Source organism: Argopecten irradians, chromosome 11 (genome assembly GCF_041381155.1).
Source record: "Argopecten irradians isolate NY chromosome 11, Ai_NY, whole genome shotgun sequence".
Taxonomy (NCBI): domain Eukaryota; kingdom Metazoa; phylum Mollusca; class Bivalvia; order Pectinida; family Pectinidae; genus Argopecten; species Argopecten irradians.
In genome coordinates, this window is record NC_091144.1 from 25,032,906 (window position 1) to 25,052,721 (window position 19,816).

Sequence of the window (19,816 nt, forward strand, 5' to 3'; positions counted from 1 at the left end):
GTCGCAAAATAGACCATGGCTGTTATCCAATCGAATTCCTTTTAATTGTCATGTAATGTACTAAATATATGTAAAGTGAGCTCAAATTCTCTTTTTATCTGACAGATTTATCTGCTCTTGTGAGCAAGAACTGGCTCTTCTGTCACGAAGATAAACTTTCAACATTAATAACTTTCGACCCAAAAATACCTTGATGAGTTTTAAGGAATGAAAAAAGTGGCATGATACAGTAAAAGTTTACACAGTGATAGTGTCTTCCTTACATTCCATGATTAGAAAATATAACAAACAAAGGAGGTAGACTTTTACAAAGTGCAGAAAATTCTAAATCTTGAAAAAGCTGCATTCGTCCCTAGTAAAACCTCTCCTTACCTAATGCCTGGACTCCATAGAAAGAGAATGGGCCTCCAGTAAAGCACATCTTCTCGAATCCTACGCTCACTTCCACATGACCTGTAAGATGCAAAGTCACATATACACTGTACATTTTAGAAAATGTTACATATCTTTAAATAACAGTCAATAGCTGAAGCTTATAAAACTTTTTGTTAAGATCTCCCAGCACGCAGACTGTGAATCTGAACTTACATTATCAAGCTTAAAGGACATTAAAGTATAAAGAAATAGTCCAGTATGGATATACAAATCTAGCTACATTAGCAATCACGTCTGTAAAAAGACCACCTGCTTAGTACGACCACTATCTCCGGTTCCCAAATGGTCAATTTCAACACAGTTTTGTCCTGTGTGTTAAGACCACTGGCTATAAAGATATTTTTCTTGGTCCCTTGGGTGGTATTTCTTGACAGGATTGATTGTGTTGCCTCAAAACATTTAAACTTTGTTAATTTTTATTACATAGTACCTTCCAAAACAAGTATCAGGTATAGCCATCATCACATTGAGACCTCTGACTTGATTTCATGGTCAGAATTATATGACTGTGAATTTGTATCATGTACCTTAAATGTGGTAGAAGTATTCACCAATAATCATGTCATGGTCTCACAGATTTTATCCTGTATTTGCATATTACAGAGTTATCTGCCCTTGCGGGTGATGTCATGTGCTTGTGAGCATAATGTCATGTGTTATAGAGAAAACAATGTGAATTTCGCTCAAAAAATAAGGACATCACAATTTTTCATTTCAACCAATTTTATTGATAATAATCAATAGAATTGGGCAATAGGCTAAACCTATATAGGCCCTCTCCTAAGACGTCGATGTGATCGAAGTCTATTATGTGATCGAAGTCTATAAAATTCTGAATGGTATAGATAAACTAGATAAAGACAAGCTATTTACAATATCTTCAGCTAATACTAGAGGTAATAGTTTAAAACTCTTTAAGAAACAGAGCAGGACTAAAGTCACACAAAGTATATTTAGTCAGCGAGTGGTAGATTCGTGGAACTCCCTTCCCAACTTCGTAGTAGAAGCCCCTACTCTGAACTCGTTTAAAAACCGACTGAACACTCACTGGAATTCAGTACCATGCAAGTTTTACCCCAGTTTTTATATGGCACAACCGGACAACTATTTAGTAAATGAACAAAACGCGCCACAACTAGCTGGAACCAGCTAACAACGGTGTCTAAGAAGAGGTGAAAGGTCACAATTGATACCTACCCCGAAATGAAGGTAACCCTGTAACATAAGACAAAAGATTTTGATTATGAATTACTAATTGACTTACCTTGCAATATAAGAATGAAGTAGTCACAAGGTACTCCATCTTGGTAGAGATATTTGAAGCAATCTGTGTCGTTTATGTTTGGCTGGTATTCTTCCACGATGTTCTGTTGTAGCAGACGCTTCAACACATTCTCCGATATTAAATCCTCGTGGAACAGATCCACAGCTGAAAACGAGTACCAAGATATTAAAATATTATAGTTATTCCCATATGCATCAAATAATCATTATACTGTAACTATCTTGCACGTGTTTGCTTTTCAGGAGAATGTTACCTTCAGTTAATATTTTACACAATTTGTACATACTGTTTTTAACCCAATTAGTGCCCTTCCCTCTTTTTGAAGTCTCAATTTCACTTACCCAGTACGTTGAATTAAATGCAGACTAAAGATATGAAAACCATCTATGTTTCTTTATTTTCTTTTTTGCAAATTGATTTATGGCTTTCTTTGTGCAATTATTTTATGAGAGAGTAGTCCAAATTTGGTTATATTAAGCGACCCCTTACTTTTTCAGTTTTAAGCCTCCAGGGAGCTTATTGGGTCAAATATGGTATCTGACTTACAATTATTGATTCTATTCTTGATTCTTACCAATTCAGCTTATTGGCAGTTGGCGACAGTACCTAATTATCCATTATCAATCATATTGAACTAGTGATAGCATAATGGTAGTGACCAAGGAGACAGCAGTATTGTGGTAATTTTCATGAGGTTTTTTATAGAGTTGTTTTCAGATAGATCATAGATGAAAAGTTATGTTGAGAAGCCTTGGGATCACATCACAAAGAATCTGATATTAAGGCTTCACATAACCAAGTAACGTGATGTTACCTTTCATATGGGCATTTCTGATTGGCTGATTTAAATAAACAAGTTTTATAATACTGGGTAAGATTTGCTAGTCAAAATAGTGCTCGCCTTCCCCCTCGCGCCACAAAATATAATTACTTACATGTAGAGAGGAAGCGGAAAGCTGCAAGGGAAAGCTGAGGAGAGATGAAAGCCTTGTTGTGATCATCTGGTGTGTTGAAAACACTGAAGTCCTGCCTCAATAACTTTCGTGGGGCTTTCTGTCTGTTGTCAGCTGAAATACATAAAGGTCATTAACAGTTAATAACAGTTTAGGTTAAAGAACTTCTACTACTGAAGCTGCCATTTGGGCTTTAACAAAGTTCACCCAGCATTTCTACTACTGGAGCTGCCATTTGGGCTATACCAAAGTTCACTCAACATTTCTACTGTTGGAGCTGCCATTTGGACTATAACAAAGTACCTTAATATTTCTACTGTTGAAGCTGCCATTTTGGCTTTAACAAAGTTCATTTCAAGTGTTGGAGCTGCCATTTGGGCTTTAACAAAGTTCACTCAACATTTCTACTGTTGGAGCTGCCATTTGGACTATAACAAAGTTCCTCAATATTTCTACTGTTGAAGCTGCCATTTTGGCTTTAACAAAGTTCATTTCAAGTGTTGGAGCTGCCATTTGGGCTTTAACAAAGTTCACTCAGCATTTCTACTGTTGATGCTGCCATTTGGGCTTTAACAAAGTTCACTCAGCATTTCTACTGTTGATGCTGCCATTTGGGCTATAACAAAGTATGATACACTCAACATTTCTACTGTTGATGCTGCCATTTGGGCTATAACAAAGTATGGTACACTCAACATTTCTACTGTTGATGATGCCATTTGGGCTATAACAAAGTATGGTACACTCAACATTTCTACTGTTGATGATGCCATTTGGGCTATAACAAAGTACACTCAACATATCTACTACTGGAGCTGCCATTTGGGCTATAATAAAATTCATTCAGCATTTCTACTACTGGAGCTATAACAAAGTTCATTTCAAGTGTTGGAGCTGCCATTTGGGCTATAATAAAATTCATTCAGCATTTTGTCTTCAACATCTTTCTAGCATTGTGATTAAACAACATGATTTACCAGGGACATTATCATTACACCCTAAATATAACTACTACCAAAATATATACAGGTGATATAAAGTTGCAGTTTATAATGTATACTATTACCAACTTATGCAGGATGAAAGATTTGAATTAGGTATAATGGATACTTGTATAGCTAATTTAATTCTTTCAGAAAATGGTTACTTTGTTGTGTTGTGTAATTTTTGGTATTGTTGAAAACAAAAACCAATAATTCTTTATTTCCAATCAAAGCATGTTAATATCTGTCATTCAGTAATTATAAGGTAGTATAGTATAATTGATTGTGACCCATGGTTTGGTTTCGAAGCCAACTCACCAAGATCTTGTTAGGTAACATCATGAAATACAGTCATGCACATGAATATAGTGACTAGGATACTACAACTAGAAAATCAATATCTGCTCAACAAACGACTGAAAACGACTAGAATGTCGCAAAAATTAATTACCTAGAAGGGGCAATATAATTTGTTGTATGTATATAGTTATAATTTTAAGTTTGAAGGCCTTATAATAAAAGCATTTGTGCTTTCAATTGCCAGCTCACATGTTCATATACCTGTAGATTATTTGATACACATATAACAGCTTTTGTTACTCATCACAAAATAATTTCCTTTAGGTTGTGAGAAAATGCATAACATAATACCAGGTATTGATTTAGTAAAATATTATATTTAGTTATGCAGTAGTTCCTTATTTACATTGTATATAAATAGCTGGCAGTATCTTAAAACCAGTTATCTTTACACCCACTCACTTATATCCTTGTTAAATGCATAGTACCTAAAATATTCATCCCCTATATATATTTTTAGTGCTATTTGTGTTTTGTATGGTTTTCTCCGATATTTCATAATATTTGGCTTTTCAACAGGGTTTATGTTTTAATAGTTTAACATCCTATTAACAGCCAGGGTGATTTAAAGATGTGCCAGGTTTCTTGGTAGAGGAAAGCTGGAGTACCCAGAGAAAAACCACTGGCTAGCGGTCAGCATCTGCCCGACATGTACTACATTGGCTTTGAACTCACTACCCACAGGTGGAGGGCTAGTGGTAATATGCTGAGACATCTTACCCAGAGAAAAACCACTGGCTAGCGGTCAGTATCTGCCCGACATGTACTACATTGGCTTTGAACTCACTACCCACAGGTGGAGGGCTAGTGGTAATATGCTGAGACATCTTACCCAGAGAAAAACCACTGGCTAGCGGTCAGTATCTGCCCGACATGTACTACATTGGCTTTGAACTCACTACCCACAGGTGGAGGGCTAGTGGTAATATGCTGAGACATCTTACCCAGAGAAAAACCACTGGCTAGCGGTCAGTATCTGCCCGACATGTACTACATTGGCTTTGAACTCACTACCCACAGGTGGAGGGCTAGTGGTAATATGCTGAGACATCTTAACGACACAGCCACCTTAACCCCTCTTTTCAACAGTATCTGCTCTTTGTATGCCACTTTCAGAGTATGTTTGATTATTCAATAATAATTTGATAAAAACATTTATATGTTTTAGAGATTCCTAGTAACAGCTGAGGTCATTTAAGGACTGTCAGTCTTATATGTAATATGTTGATTGTGCTTGCTTGTGTGATTTAGGAGGCTGTGGTATATTTGTGTTGTACAACCTTGAAATAGTGGAAACTAATGTCCTTTTTATAGTGCTATCTCACTGAAGCATATAACTGCCAGGACTCTGATTCAAACATATGACACCAATCAGTCACAACAGGCAAACCAGTCATCCCACTTCCTTTATCAATGTCCAGGGTGATACCATAATTTGGCAAGAAATAGCTCTACAGACTTATTCTAGAGGAAAGACATTCACTATTCATTATAAATCATTCTAAGTAAGGATAGGGTTGCTAGCCTGTGTATTGATCAACACTGATCCTTAAACTTTTTCAATCCAAATATCCATATATTTGGACAAGACATCTACATTGGACAAGAAAAATAGACCGATTGGCGTTAGATGCTATATACAGTATATATAATATATGATCAGATGAACCCCATCCTTTTTTGTTTCTGTAATCACCCTATCCTGTAATACTAGATACACTGTGCTCCTCTCTATGTTTCAGTGAAATCCCTCCAGTAATTTAGGAGGAGTAGCTGTTTAATAGTTTTGCAACAAAATGGCATAACTTTGAAGAAAGTAAAGGTATCTTGTTCCAATAAATATTATGTACATTATACACTGTATAAGGATTATATATTGCTACCAATTTTGTTAAAATCATTCCAGTACTTTAGGGGGAATAGTTGGTCGTTTGTTGTGTGCACAGACGTTTAGACAGATGAACAACCTGTATCCAGTATATATACGTAATATATATATCCAATCCTAGCTAATAACTATTTAATTTGAAATTACATTCGTGGACCCATGTGTTCCCCCAAAATGAAGTTTTAATTTGTTACCTTTAAACTCAAATTTAATTAAAATTAGACTTGTAATTCTTCTCCAATATGATGCTCTATTGGAGCATATCGTAGAGCAGCGTAGTGGATCCGGAGCGGTCCATTACAAGTCTAATTCTAATTACTTATATATAAATCAAATACCTTGTTTAAATTTAAGCTCATGTATTGAGTTGGTGAAAACCAAACTTTTCACAATACATAAGAAACCCAAATATAAGCTAGGACAAATCAGACTTTTACCATGTATGTTCCAATATTTCAATTCTTTCACAATTTAAATGTTCCTAGTCCCCATAGATATTCCAATGTACACTGGATACTATAAGCCATACCATGTTTCACATACTCTTTTATCTATATCTAGATTTTTTCAATGCTAGCTATTCATGCCTATCTCAGAATTTTTCTTTATCTTGGCTATTGTTTTATTTACACTATCCATTCTTTGCCAACACAGTTCTGACTATAAAGGGACACAGGTTTCTGTGTGGAGAGCAGACGGGCGCAGCTTCCATTGATTCTGGCCATGTACAACAGTCTATAGGTAAGGATCTGTATTGATTGGACTAGCCACCAATGCTCAGTCAGGGTTCCAATGACGGAAAAAAATTGCTCTGTATCTATATACATGACTGGTTACATTCATTGAGTTTCGTTAAGTCAGGGTAATCAACACTCTGGCTGATTGTTCTACCTCAAAGCAGACTTAATGTCGTCTATGAAGCTGCAAGCAGCCACGGCCCACACTTTTCATACTATGAATGGTCTACATGTATGTCTGCTCACAGAGATGTTTGTCAATAAGCCATATTGATAAGGATTACAGACCGTTGCCTTTCATGCACTCAAACTCTACAATTTAAGCCTAATAAAGTATCCCTATTAAGTATCCCTATTCTGCAGAATCTTTTATATATATTGAGTTAAAATAAGTCTCTTTTTTTGGTTGTATTATTTTCTCTCTCTTCATTTTGTTGTTGCTCATATAGCAGCCAGATTAATTAAAACAAGAGCCCCAGAGGGCCTGTATCGCTCACCTGTTCTTTTTTTTTTTTGAGTAATTCTGTAATTTAGAAATAAGTGATTCAAATATCACAAAGATAAATTGACCCCATGATTTATTTAATTTTGAATCCCAACCATATAATGATGCTATAGATACCATACGAATATGCTATCCAATACATAGTTTCAGAGAGGAAGTAATTTATATGAAAATAGTAGCCTAATTAACCTTTTTGGCCCCAGGCCTAAGGCCCCAGGGGGTCAGCCTCATCATTTGTACAATTTTGAATCCCCACCCTATAAGGATTCTACCATTGCATTATGGGTGCTATGTCATGCTTAGTTTCTGGAAAAAGTCATTTATATGGGAAATAGCAAAATTGACCCCCTTTGACCCTGCTCCTTAGGTCCCGGGGGGTCAGCCCCATCATTTGTACAATTTTGAATCACCACCCTAAAAGGATGTTACCATTGCATTATGAGTGATCTCCAATGCTCAGTTGCAGAGAAGAAATTGTTTATATAGAAATAGCCAAATTGACCTTTTTTGACCCTGCCCCTCAGGCCCGGGGGGTCAGAGCCAAAATTTATACAAACAAAGTTCCCCTTCCCCCAAGGATGTTTCTGGCCAAATTTGGTTCCAATCCTTGCAGAACTCAAGGACTGGTAGCAATTTATAGGATTTATCTCTATTTCCCCTATTAGGCCCCGCTACTCCTGCGCCCCGGGGGTAGCTAATAAATGGAAGATTTCAATAGGTTGCGTTTAGGGTTTATTAAATTAACACCCTATTAACAGCCAAGGTCAAGTAAGTATGTGCCAGGTCTGTTGGTGGAGAAATGCCGGAGTACCCAGAGAAAAACCACCAACCAGAGGTCAGTACTAGGTAACTTCAAAATATGGTATTCTAACTCACGACCCAGAGGTGAAAGACTTGTGGTAATATATCGAAACATCTTAACCATTTGGCCACCGCTGCCCAAAATTTCAATGGTAGAGGGACAAGATATACCACCATGTCTCTTTTAAAAAAACAAAATATGGACATTGTTACAGCAACCAGGTCCCTGTGGAATCACTATCTTATTTATCCATTATATATTGTTTTTTAATGGTATAAATCACAGTAAATTTCCTAAATGTTGACATATTGTTTTTTGATGGTATGAATCATAGTAAATTTCCTGAAAAGTAGACTCTGTGGCTGTTGCGTTATAAATAAATTATTACCTAAAAATCTCTCTGTAGACTCTAGCCCATATAATGGTATTTGAACCACTTTATCAAATCAAAACGTGTGGTCTCAGTACTGGATTGATTTTTGCACCCTACAGTCAAAAGTTAGTCGATTTCTGGAAAGTTTCGGCTTGACCTTGTTCTCAAATCGGACCTCATCTGTTTCTATCAGGCCAAACCACTTGGTGCCTGTATGGAACTGCCTATCGATGGTTTTTATAATTAAAATTTCTGTATACATCCCATTTGGCTGTATGATATACAGGACATCCAAAGAAAAGTACACCATATAATGTTGTGCATCAGTGTCAGAACTAGCTATATATTTTGAAGGTTGAACTTGATGACGTGCCACATGCCTCACTTTGATCACAAACGACACTGAGCATTAACAGGTACATTATACTTATATATCCTTTAATAGTTTCTTCTTCACACATTACGATTGTCCTAGTTGTTTATGAGAGCATGACAGTGAGGTTTTATTTTGTTTTGGTTTAATGTCTTATTAAGCAGCTACTATCATGCATCGGTGCTAGAATAGTAGCTTAGAATGTATATGCTAGAGGGAGAGGTAGCCATTTCCTCTGTAGATCAGGAAAAATGCCTATGTAAATAACCATGGATAATACCTATATAAAACTGATAATGTAGTGAAAAAAGACAACCCTATTTTAATTATTGTATAACACAAAGTTGTTAGTTTAGAATTATCTTATTCTAATGTTGTTGTAATATAAAGCATTAACATCAACATCAACAAGAAATATTGAAAAGCACGTACAACAAAAATTTCTTTACTACACTGACAAGGGTCAAGGTTCAGCATACAAGACATCCAACCACTTTGTGTAATGGTGGACAGTGAGCAAGTTTGAACATTTCAAATACATTTCACTACAGTGGGCTTTTCTGGCATATAAAAGTAAAACCAACTAATCTAATTTCTGGTTTTGTTTCCGAAATATGTGCAAATTTTAATGTTCTCTTAGACTGAATTGTCCCTTTAGTTACATGTATCTCTTCTTATGAAGCGAGATATTCTGATATATCGATGAATGTATCCTTACAAAAACATTGGAAAGAGAGTTCAGCATCAACATGATGAAAATAAATGAATCTAGACATCAAGGTGATCCTGGACAGCACAATTACCAGGTAAGACGATAAAATACTCCAATTTAGACAGACAAGTTATGTTAAGGGCAAAATTTTCACATAAAACAACCCCTCCTCTAAACTTTAAGAGACATTAGATATCATATTTTTAATCCAATGCCATTTTTCGAGATTTATTAAGCTGTGTAACGTTACTATTTATAGCCATTATTGATTGAACTTTTACATCAAATAAGCCTGCCTGCAATAACCTATCAGAGTTTGCACTTCAGAGACTTAATTAGGGTAATATAATGAATATTTATTACCTAGTCACAATAAAAGAGAGATTATAAATACAGCCAATTTCTCTGTAAATTTCACACAAAGTTTCAATCTATTGTGGCACCTAGAACTTCAACATAGTATGTAATACAATGTAATTCATGGTCAAATGTGAGAGCTACACTTTGTTTTTGCTTTAAAACAATAAGTACAGATACTGTGCAGGCTATTAGGCAAATGTCATCATTGCAAGAATAATTTACATTAATTTTATTTTTTACGTTTAATATCAATATTTATCATAAACTACCTCTCTTCAGTTCCCCAATTTTCCGTGAATTAAACAATTTTACGATTGAACATGCATCTAGTACCTAATTATTTTTATCTCTATTATATTTTCATAATATAATATATTTTTAAAACACTTTTACAGAGATTTTTTCGATGTATAACTTTACTAAACCTGTAAGTAAATGTATAACTTTACTAAACCCGTAAGTAAATGATTTTCACATGTGAATCATGATGTTATAATGCAAAGACATTATCTGATTTTGGTTTTCATCTACAAATAAGTCGCACTGGTGTATGGGTCGCACTCCTGATTTTCAGGGCAAAAAGTCGCCACAAATCCTCCGAAAAATACGGTAACTTATTTTTTTCAAGGCGACTTAATTTCAGAGAACTTCAAGGTCAAATCTGACAACATGTGACTGTCATATAAGTATCTTCATTCTTTTGCTGTGTAGACATTTTATACATAAACAATTTATGTTTAACCTCTAATACTAAAATAATTGCGTTAAAATAGTCATAAGTTTTGTAGATCTAAAATAAAGCATTGCATATGTCACAAATTCATTGTTTTGATAAATATGACATACTTAATGTATCAGTTTCGTCGATTATCTCCCCTTGAATGATTTCCTCGATAACATCTTCCAGAGTGACAACGCCTAGCGTCTCATAAAACGGGTCCCCTTCTCCTTCATTGTTGACACGTCTGACAATCGCCATGTGGGAATGTCCTAAAACAATGTAGAAAGTATATCTCATATTAAAATGTTTATTCAAACAAGGTGCAAACATATTTTTCAATCTTCTGAAACATCTTAGGTTTAAATTATACACATGTACTTAGTTATTTCCTCTCTTTTTACCTTTTTCGGTTTCTTGAACAACATTTAATTTTATCTTGTAAAAGTTTTGTCATTAAATGACTTATTTGAATGCCATACACTTAAACGTTTGTTCTTAACAAATTAAAGGTAGTCGATTTTTAGTGTATTTGTACTTCCTTGCTTCATTACAGTCACTTATAATTAATTGCAGATACATACAAATGTATGTACAACACTAAAATTTATATACAAGTCTTGATCTGTTGTATATCATAGAAAGCAATATAAGTAAGGAAAAAGTCTAACTTATCTAAATCATGTTTTAACCAAATGCAAAATACAGGGAAAAAATTGCAAAAATGTATCTTTGAACAAGATTTCTGAGAGAAAATAGGTGATATAACAATTATCTATATATCATCTTTAAATTTTTAATGATGCACAAAAAATTGATAAAATAATCAAAATAGCTATCACATTTATTAATTAATGGTATCAAAAAATTATTTTTTCTTCTGTACTTTGGATAAACTTAACCGTAAAGCACACAATGTTTACAAATTATCTATCTCTAGCTAGCTGCACAAGAGAAAAGCGTGTAATTGGTTAAGTTTTGTGTGACAGCAGGATACTATGGAAATGCCAGTATATCTATCTGCCTATCTATCACGATATCCCCCTGTTATACATATATATGGGTGTCATTGTATCCTGAACAGCTTATTAAACATGTATTGCAGTATCAGATTGTATCATTAGAAACCAAACTACTTGATGATAGAGTTGACTACTTCAATGACACCCTGTGACACTGAGAAGGTTTCTGAAAGCTACAAAAGCCACAGACATATTTGTGTGGTTTGGTATTCAGGATTGTACGACCAAGTTTGTTGATGTTTTATCAGGATGTCTGAATGAATAATCAATTAAAATTTGTAGTTTTGATCATGATATTGCTGAATATGCCATATACAGTAAAACATATGCTTTTAATACATGGTTATAATATAGTAATTTTCATTTCTATAAGATGTGTATGTGTAATATGTATATCACAAACTAACCTTATAACTAAGATATTTCTTTGGTCCCAATACGTTTGTTATAACCATATTTTACTGTTCAGATCATCAACAGATTTTTCTATTGCCAATTCAGCTGATACCCATAATGGTTAAATTTATGTAGCAGCCAAATTGATACTCAGTATACAGTCAATTGACGCCGATTCAAATGTGGATGTTGTGGCATAAATACATGTAGGAACAGAAAATGGCAGACAGAGGTTCGAATCCGATATCCTCCAAACAGTAGCCAAATGCTTTACCATTTGAGTTACCTGATCACCTGCAACCCCCAATGGTTACATAAGTATCTATACTCTTTCCTATCTTTTTACCTTTTTTACCTCCCAGAAGACTCAACACACAACACAGGTTCGGGTATTCCCCTTGCTAAGTATTTTAAACAGGGTTTGGTCACATGCATAGGCTACAAAAATTGCAAAAAATTACATGCCCAAACCAGGGTTCAAATACTAGATGCTCAGCCGACCAATGCTCTATCGAATGAGCAACCTGGTCACCGACAATCACCCCAATCTAAAACCATTATAGTAGAATGATATTGACCATAATATGAAATGTTCTTGACTGTATATATATAATACATTGATTGATGGCAGATTCAATTGATGCTGAATTTAGAACAGATTTGTGTTGAGTTTGTTTTACAGTGAACTGATGACTTTAGTAGAGGCTACTGTGAAAAATGGACTAATGTTGGTCTGTGTGGACTAATATTGGTCTGTGTGGACTAATGTTGGCCTGTGTGGACAAATGTTGGTCTGTGTGGACAAATGTTGGTCTGTGTGGACTAATGTTGGCCTGTGTGGACTAATGTTGGTTTGTGAGGACTAATGTTGGTCTGTGTGGACTAATGTTGGCCTGCGTGGACTAATGTTGGTCTGTATGGACAAATGTTGGTCTGTGTGGACTAATGTTAGCCTGTGTGGACTAATGTTGGTTTGTGAGAACTAATGTTGGTCTGTGTGGACTAATGTTGGGCTGTGTGGACTAATGTTGGCCTGTGTGGACTAATGTTGGTTTGTGAGGACTAATGTTGGCCTGTGTGGACTAATGTTGGTCTGTGTGGACTAATGTTGGTCTGTGTGGACTAATGTTGGTCTGTGTGGACAAATGTTGGTCTGTGTGGACTAATGTTGGCCTGTGTAGACTAATGTTGGTTTGTGAGGACTAATGTTGGTCTGTGTGGACTAATGTTGGCCTGTGTGGACTAATGTTGGCCTGTGTGGACTATGTTGGCTGTGTGGACTAATGTTGGTCTGTGTGGACTAATGTTGGCCTGTGTGGACTAATGTTGGTCTGTGTGGACTAATGTTGGCCTGTGTGGACAAATGTTGGTCTGTGTGGACTAATGTTGGCCTGTGTGGACTAATGTTGGTTTGTGAGGACTAATGTTGGTATGTGTGGACTAATGTTGGTCTGTGTGGACAAATGTTGGTCTGTGTGGACTAATGTTGGCCTGTGTCGACTAATGTTGGTCTGTGTGGACTAATGTTGGCCTGTGTGGACAAATGTTGGTCTGTGTGGACTAATGTTGGCCTGTGTGGACTAATGTTGGTTTGTGAGGACTAATGTTGGTCTGTGTGGACTAATGTTGGCCTGTGTGGACTAATGTTGGCCTGTGCTGTGGACTAATGTTGGTCTGTGTGGACTAATGTTGGCCTGTGTGGACAAATGTTGGTCTGTGTGGACTACTGTTGGCCTGTGTGGACTAATATTGGTTTGTGAGGACTAATGTTGGTCTGTGTGGACTAATGTTGGTCTGTGTGGACTAATGTGGTGTGGGACTAATGTTGGCTGTGTGGACTAATTTGTCTGTGTGGCTAATGTTGGTCTGTGTGGACTAATGTTGGCTGTGTGGACTAATGTTGCTGTGTGGACTAATGTTGCTGTGGACTGGCTGTGTGGACTAATGTTGGCCTTGTGGACTAATGTTGGTCTGTGTGGACTAATGTTGGCCTGTGTGGACTAATGTTGGTCTGTGTAGACTATTGTTGGGCTGTGTGTACTAATGTTGGCCTGTGTGGACTAATGTTGGTCTGTGTGGACTAATGTTGGGCTGTGTGGACTAATGTTGGTCTGTGTGGACTAATGTTGGGCTGTGTGGACTAATGTTGGCCTGTGTGGACTATTGTTGGGCTGGGTGGACTAATGTCGGCATGTGTGGACTAATGTTGGCTGTTTGGACTAATGTTGACTTATGTCGACTAATGTTTGTCTGTGTAGACTAATGTTGGTCTGTGTGGACTAATGTTTGCCTGCGTGGACTAATGTTGGCCTGTGTGGACTAATATTGGTCTGTGTGGACTAATATTGGTCTGTGTTGACTAATGTTGGCCTGTGTGGACTAATGTTGGCCTGTGTGGACTAATGTTGGTCTGTGTGGACTAATGTTGGTCTGTGTGGACTAATGTTGGCCTGTGTGGACTAATGTTGGTCTGTGTGGACTAATGTTGGGCTGTGTGGACTAATGTTGGCCTGTGTGGACTAATGTTGGGCTGTGTGGACTAATGTTGGCCTGTGTGGACTAATGTTGGCCTTGGTGGACTAATTTGGTTGGACTATGTTGGCTGTGGACTAATGAGTGTTGGACTAATGTCTGTGTGGACTAATGTTGGCTGTGTGGACTAATGTTGGCTGTGTGGACTAATGTTGGGCTGTGTGGACTAATGTTGCTGTGTGGACTAATGTTGTGCTGTGTGGACTAATGTTGGCTCTGTGTGGACTAATGTTGGCCTGTGTGGACTAATGTTGGTCTGTGTGGACTAATGTTGGTCTGTGTGGACTAATGTTGGGCTGTGTGGACTAATGTTGGCTTGTGGCTGTGTGGACTAATGTTGGTGGCTGTGTGGACTAATGTTGGTCTGTGTGGACTAATGTTGGTCTGTGTGGACTAATGTTGGCTGTGTGGACTAATGTTGGTCTGTGTGGACTAATTTTTTGGCTGTGTGGACTAATGTTGCTGTGTGGACTAATGTTGGTCTGTGAGGACTAATGTTGGTCTGTGTGGACTAATGTTGGTCTGTGTGGACTAATGTTGGCCTGTGTGGACTAATGTTGGCCTGTGTGGACTAATGTTGGTCTGTGTGGACTAATGTTGGCCTGTGTGGACTAATGTTGGTCTGTGTGGACTAATGTTGGTCTGTGTGGACTAATGTTGGCCTGTGTGGACTAATGTTGGTCTGTGTGGACTAATGTTGGCTGTGTGGACTAATGTTGGCTGTGTGGACTAAGTTGGTCTGTGTGGACTAATGTTGGTCTGTGTGGACTAATGTTGGCCTGTGTGGACTAATGTTGGTCTGTGTGGACTAATGTTGGCCTGTGTGGACAAATGTTGGTCTGTGTGGACAAATGTTGGTCTGTGTGGACTACTGTTGGCCTGTGTGGACTAATATTGGTTTGTGAGGACTAATGTTGGTCTGTGTGGACTAATGTTGGTTTGTGAGAACTAATGTTGGGCTGTGTGGACTAATGTTGGTCTGTGTGGACTAATGTTGGCCTGTGTGGACTAATGTTGGTCTGTGTGGACTAATGTTTGTCTGTTTTGACTAATATGTCTGTTGGTAGAGTTACCTCTATATATAATGGTCACCCAATAGACACTTCTCCAGCCTAACTGGAACCAACACCAGATAATTTTCATACATTAATCAATACATAACCTGTGTGATAACAAAATACAGAATACAAAGAGTTTTTACAATGTATGTCTCTCACTTTTAATTAACTCTCCTGTCAGCATTCTCAAAGGACTTGATACAGATCAGTCTAATTAGCCCAGCTTTTGCCAATTTTTCAGAACTTCTACATTTTAGCTAGTGAATCCTGTAGAGCTGTGATGAAGTGCCCTTGCCTAGTGTAACAATACCTTACACAGTATCATGCTGGGATATGCGAGTTAACATGATATCCTCCATGCATATTACAATCAGAATACATAAACATGTACATATATTTCAAATATCTATGCGACTTTGATGAGGGATAAATAACAGGGAGCACTGACATGTATAATACATATACAAATCAATATTACCACAAAAGCCACTTATTTGATAGCAACTTGCTCTTAAAACTCTTTGCTATAAGCAAACAAAAGGTGCACAGGGCCTGGTTGGTACCATATATAGCTTATACTGAATTGGCATGCAATTCAATTCCTCTCTAATTTAAATAAGGATCTTAAATACATTGGTTTTGAAATACCAAAACCTTCCAGTAACTGTGAAGTCATATTTTGACGTGATTTTTGAGACTTGCAATCATCAAAAATTGGGACTAATCAATGGTTAAGTGTCCTTTACCCACGTCGTTTCGATTTATCAAAACCACCATCATTAAGGTTACTCTTTTGCTTTGTTTCAATGTTTCTGTAAAATGGGTGAAGTTGTCAGATGGTATGGAATTCATTTGCTCAAAAAATACAGCTGTAAAGATCAAAGATGAATGCCTTATACCATAATATCTTATTTTTTAGATTTTTTGGACTGGACTTACCTTTTCTAAAATCTTGTAACATTTGATCCAGTTTCTGATCATCGAACACAAATACCAGTGGATGTTGGAAGAACTTAATGACAGTTTTCAATGGCGTTTTATCATCAGGGTCGACCAGGGCAAGATCTTTGATATTCAATAAAGCAACAATATTACTCTTCTCTCCATCATACACTGGAATACGAGTATAACCCCGCTTCATAATTTCTGTCACTGTCTCAAAATCTAAAAGCGATAAGTAATCCAACATGTACACATCTTCGATTTTAGTCATAATATCTCGAACAGGTTTTCTTGTCAATTCTAACGCACCTTCTATTATGTCAACCTCCTCTTTACGAAGATCATTAAAATCTTTAGTCACTCTCACAAGCTCTGATAATTTTTCTCTATCATACACTTGTCCGATTTCCTCTCCAAGAATTTTATCTAGTAAAAGACTAATTGGAAATGATAAAGGAAAAGTAATCAGCATGAAAAGTCGAGTGAGCCAGATTGTCTGAGCCCCTACCGCCAGTCCATGCCGGGAACAGATCGCCTGCGGAATGATCTCTCCGAATATCACGATACCAAGCGTGGCACCTATAACAGCATACAGACCGTTACTGACATCATCAAGTAATATGGTGAGAGTGTTGTTCACAAGGACGTTACCTAGCAACAACGTACACAGCAAGAAGTTACCCCGCTTCCGAACTGGATTTATCTTTTTTGCATAACTTTTTTCATCTTTAGAACCGCATTTTTCAATAATTTTTAATTCGGTTTTGTCGAGGGCCATCAATCCTAGATTAAGACCACTAAAGAGGCCAGAAAGACAGAGCAGTAACGCAATAAGGCAGATTTGAAGCCACAGGGGAAGTAGAGTTGTCTCCTCTTCCTTGATTTGTACCACCACACGAGACAGACTGTTCTCCCCTTGATGGTACCAACAGCTGCCCATGCCCTCGCCCTTGGTACAGACATGGTAGAAGTCTTCTCCAGGACCAAAGGAGCGGAGGTTCACCACCACCTTGGCGTACTGACCGTCACTGCTAGCCTCTGTTACCTGCAAAATGCACATTATTACCTTAAATCATTAAAGCAAGAATTCCACAGAAGTGGATGTGTCGCCTGCACAGCATCACAAAAAATAATTATTTACAGTTGAAAATATTGTTAATAATTAGTCTTAGGTGAGGTATTCAAGTCCTGTAACTCTTGCAAATATTGATGGATTTTAACCAGTATCCAACCCATCTTAGATCTCATTGATATAAAGCAATACATTAAATTTGGTTGAAATTGGAATATAAATACTGAAGTTATATAGCGGAAACCATTTTTTTACAATTTTAAAGTCCCGTAACTCTTGCAAATATTGACGTATTTTGACCAGTATCGAACCCATCTAAGATCTCATTGATATAAAGCATTATACCAAATTTGGTTGAGAATAGGACAATAAATACTAAAGTTATTGAGTGGAAACCATGGATTTATCTGTTTTGACGATTTTAAAGTCCCGTAACTCTTGCAAATGTTGACAGATTGCGACCATTATTAAACTCATCTGAGATCTCATTGATATAAAGCAACCTTAAATTTTCTGTTGAAATTGGACAATAATTATTTAAGTTATCGAGCGAAAACCATGGATTTATCTGTTTTGACGATTTTAAAGTCCCATAACTCTTGCAAATATTGACGAATTTTGACCATTATCAACCTCATCAGAGATCTTATTGATATAAAGCAGTATACCAAATTTGGTTGAAATTGGACAAAAAATAATTATGTTATCGCACGGAAACTGATTCCCGGACGCCGAAGCTGACATAATGATATCACAAGTGTCACAAAAACCATTATATATATCATTTATATATATATATATATATAGTAAATATAAATGATAAAACTTTTTTCATTACATTGATAGGCAAATTGAAAAAAAGATTATTTCTTTTATTTGTGACATATCAATGTTAAGAAAAAAGTCAGTTAAGAAGAAGAGAAAAGATGAAAATAGCTATGTTAAAGGCACATATACTTAACTTTTCAGATTTTTTAATTTGTAATCATAAACATTTACAAGAACATTACCATGTTCTCTCTGCATAAAATGTTGACTAAAGCCAGGTTAGATGTTACTGAGAACAATTGTGAAGTTTCGTAAAATAAATATAAAAAATTTAATATAATTAATGTGCCCCCCAATAAATACAAACCGAAACAATACGAAGTAGTTCAAGGAAACTCTGGATTTCCGGAAAATATCAAGTGACCCAATCAATATTGGCTATAGGCCTATATACAAAACAATTGGGTAATTGTGGTGACCCGATCATTTAAATTTTTGCACAGGAAAAACAGAAACAAACATATTAGCAGCTATAGAAAATGAGTAGGCCTATACACAGGGACCTGGCATGAATTTCTAACAAACAATATATGTATTATAGTATCAATCATTCCTCTTTATGGTAAATCATATGGGTCACTGATATGTAGAGCCCGTTTACTAATAAAAACTTGGATTAAAAAAATATGTCCATTTTCCTCTACCGTAGAGTTCATACCCTTGATACTATAGTACATACATATATCATATATATTGTTCAGTATTTTATATTATATATATATATACTGTTCAGTGTTGGTTAGAAATTTGTGCCATGTCCCTTTGGGCCTTTATACGAAATACTTTGGTATTTGTCAGTTTTTCAATTACGACTGTCCAAGATGGCAGGGATGTTTACAAGACGACTGTTCGATATCATAGGTTTATCTGCACAAATAATTGTATAATAAACGTCTTTCATCTTTATTCTAGATCATTGGTACAATGTTTGATCATTGTATATGTTAGTGATTACAAAAAAAACCCTGAAAAGTTATGTATATATGTCTTTTAATTACCTTATATGACCATACATTATTTTGGTTTTAAAAACATGCCAGGTTTAATTTGTTGGTGGAGGAAAACTGGATTACCCAGAGACCAGTGGTTAGTATATCAGGCAACTGTCCCAAAAGGGATTTGAACTTGTATCCCAAGGTGGAGGGCTTGTGGTAATATTTTGGGACATATACCATAACCAATTGGCCATGTGGCCATTAATTATAGTAGATGAACCTGCAATATTGGGACAGCAGGCCTAGGAAAGTCATATAGCTGCATGGCACCATTGCAGAATGATAAGAAAAAGAAGTACACATGTATATGATTCATATTGTATTTTGAATAACATGACTTGTTGCGATGTGTTATCGTGTATTATATGTATATATACAAGTTCAGGCATTCTCTAAGTTATACTGACATGACCTTGACCTTAAGCTGGTCTATAGTGATAATAACCTCCTCCAACAGCACAGCATGTTAGCAATAGACTATTTAATC

At 36.4% G+C, this 19,816-nt stretch overlaps 1 protein-coding gene across 1 annotated transcript in view; it reads right to left on the reverse strand.

The window, feature by feature from the left end:
* Window positions 1-19,816, reverse strand: part of LOC138335101 (metal transporter CNNM2-like) — a 33,982-nt gene that overhangs the window by 8,531 nt on the left and 5,635 nt on the right. The window contains exons 2-6 of the mRNA XM_069284025.1: window positions 16,432-17,479; window positions 10,613-10,756; window positions 2,656-2,787; window positions 1,700-1,864; window positions 373-453 (exon numbers count right to left, since the gene is read on the reverse strand). Of these exons, the coding sequence (XP_069140126.1) occupies window positions 373-453; window positions 1,700-1,864; window positions 2,656-2,787; window positions 10,613-10,756; window positions 16,432-17,479 (1,570 nt within the window). The remainder of the gene's footprint in view (window positions 1-372; window positions 454-1,699; window positions 1,865-2,655; window positions 2,788-10,612; window positions 10,757-16,431; window positions 17,480-19,816) is intronic.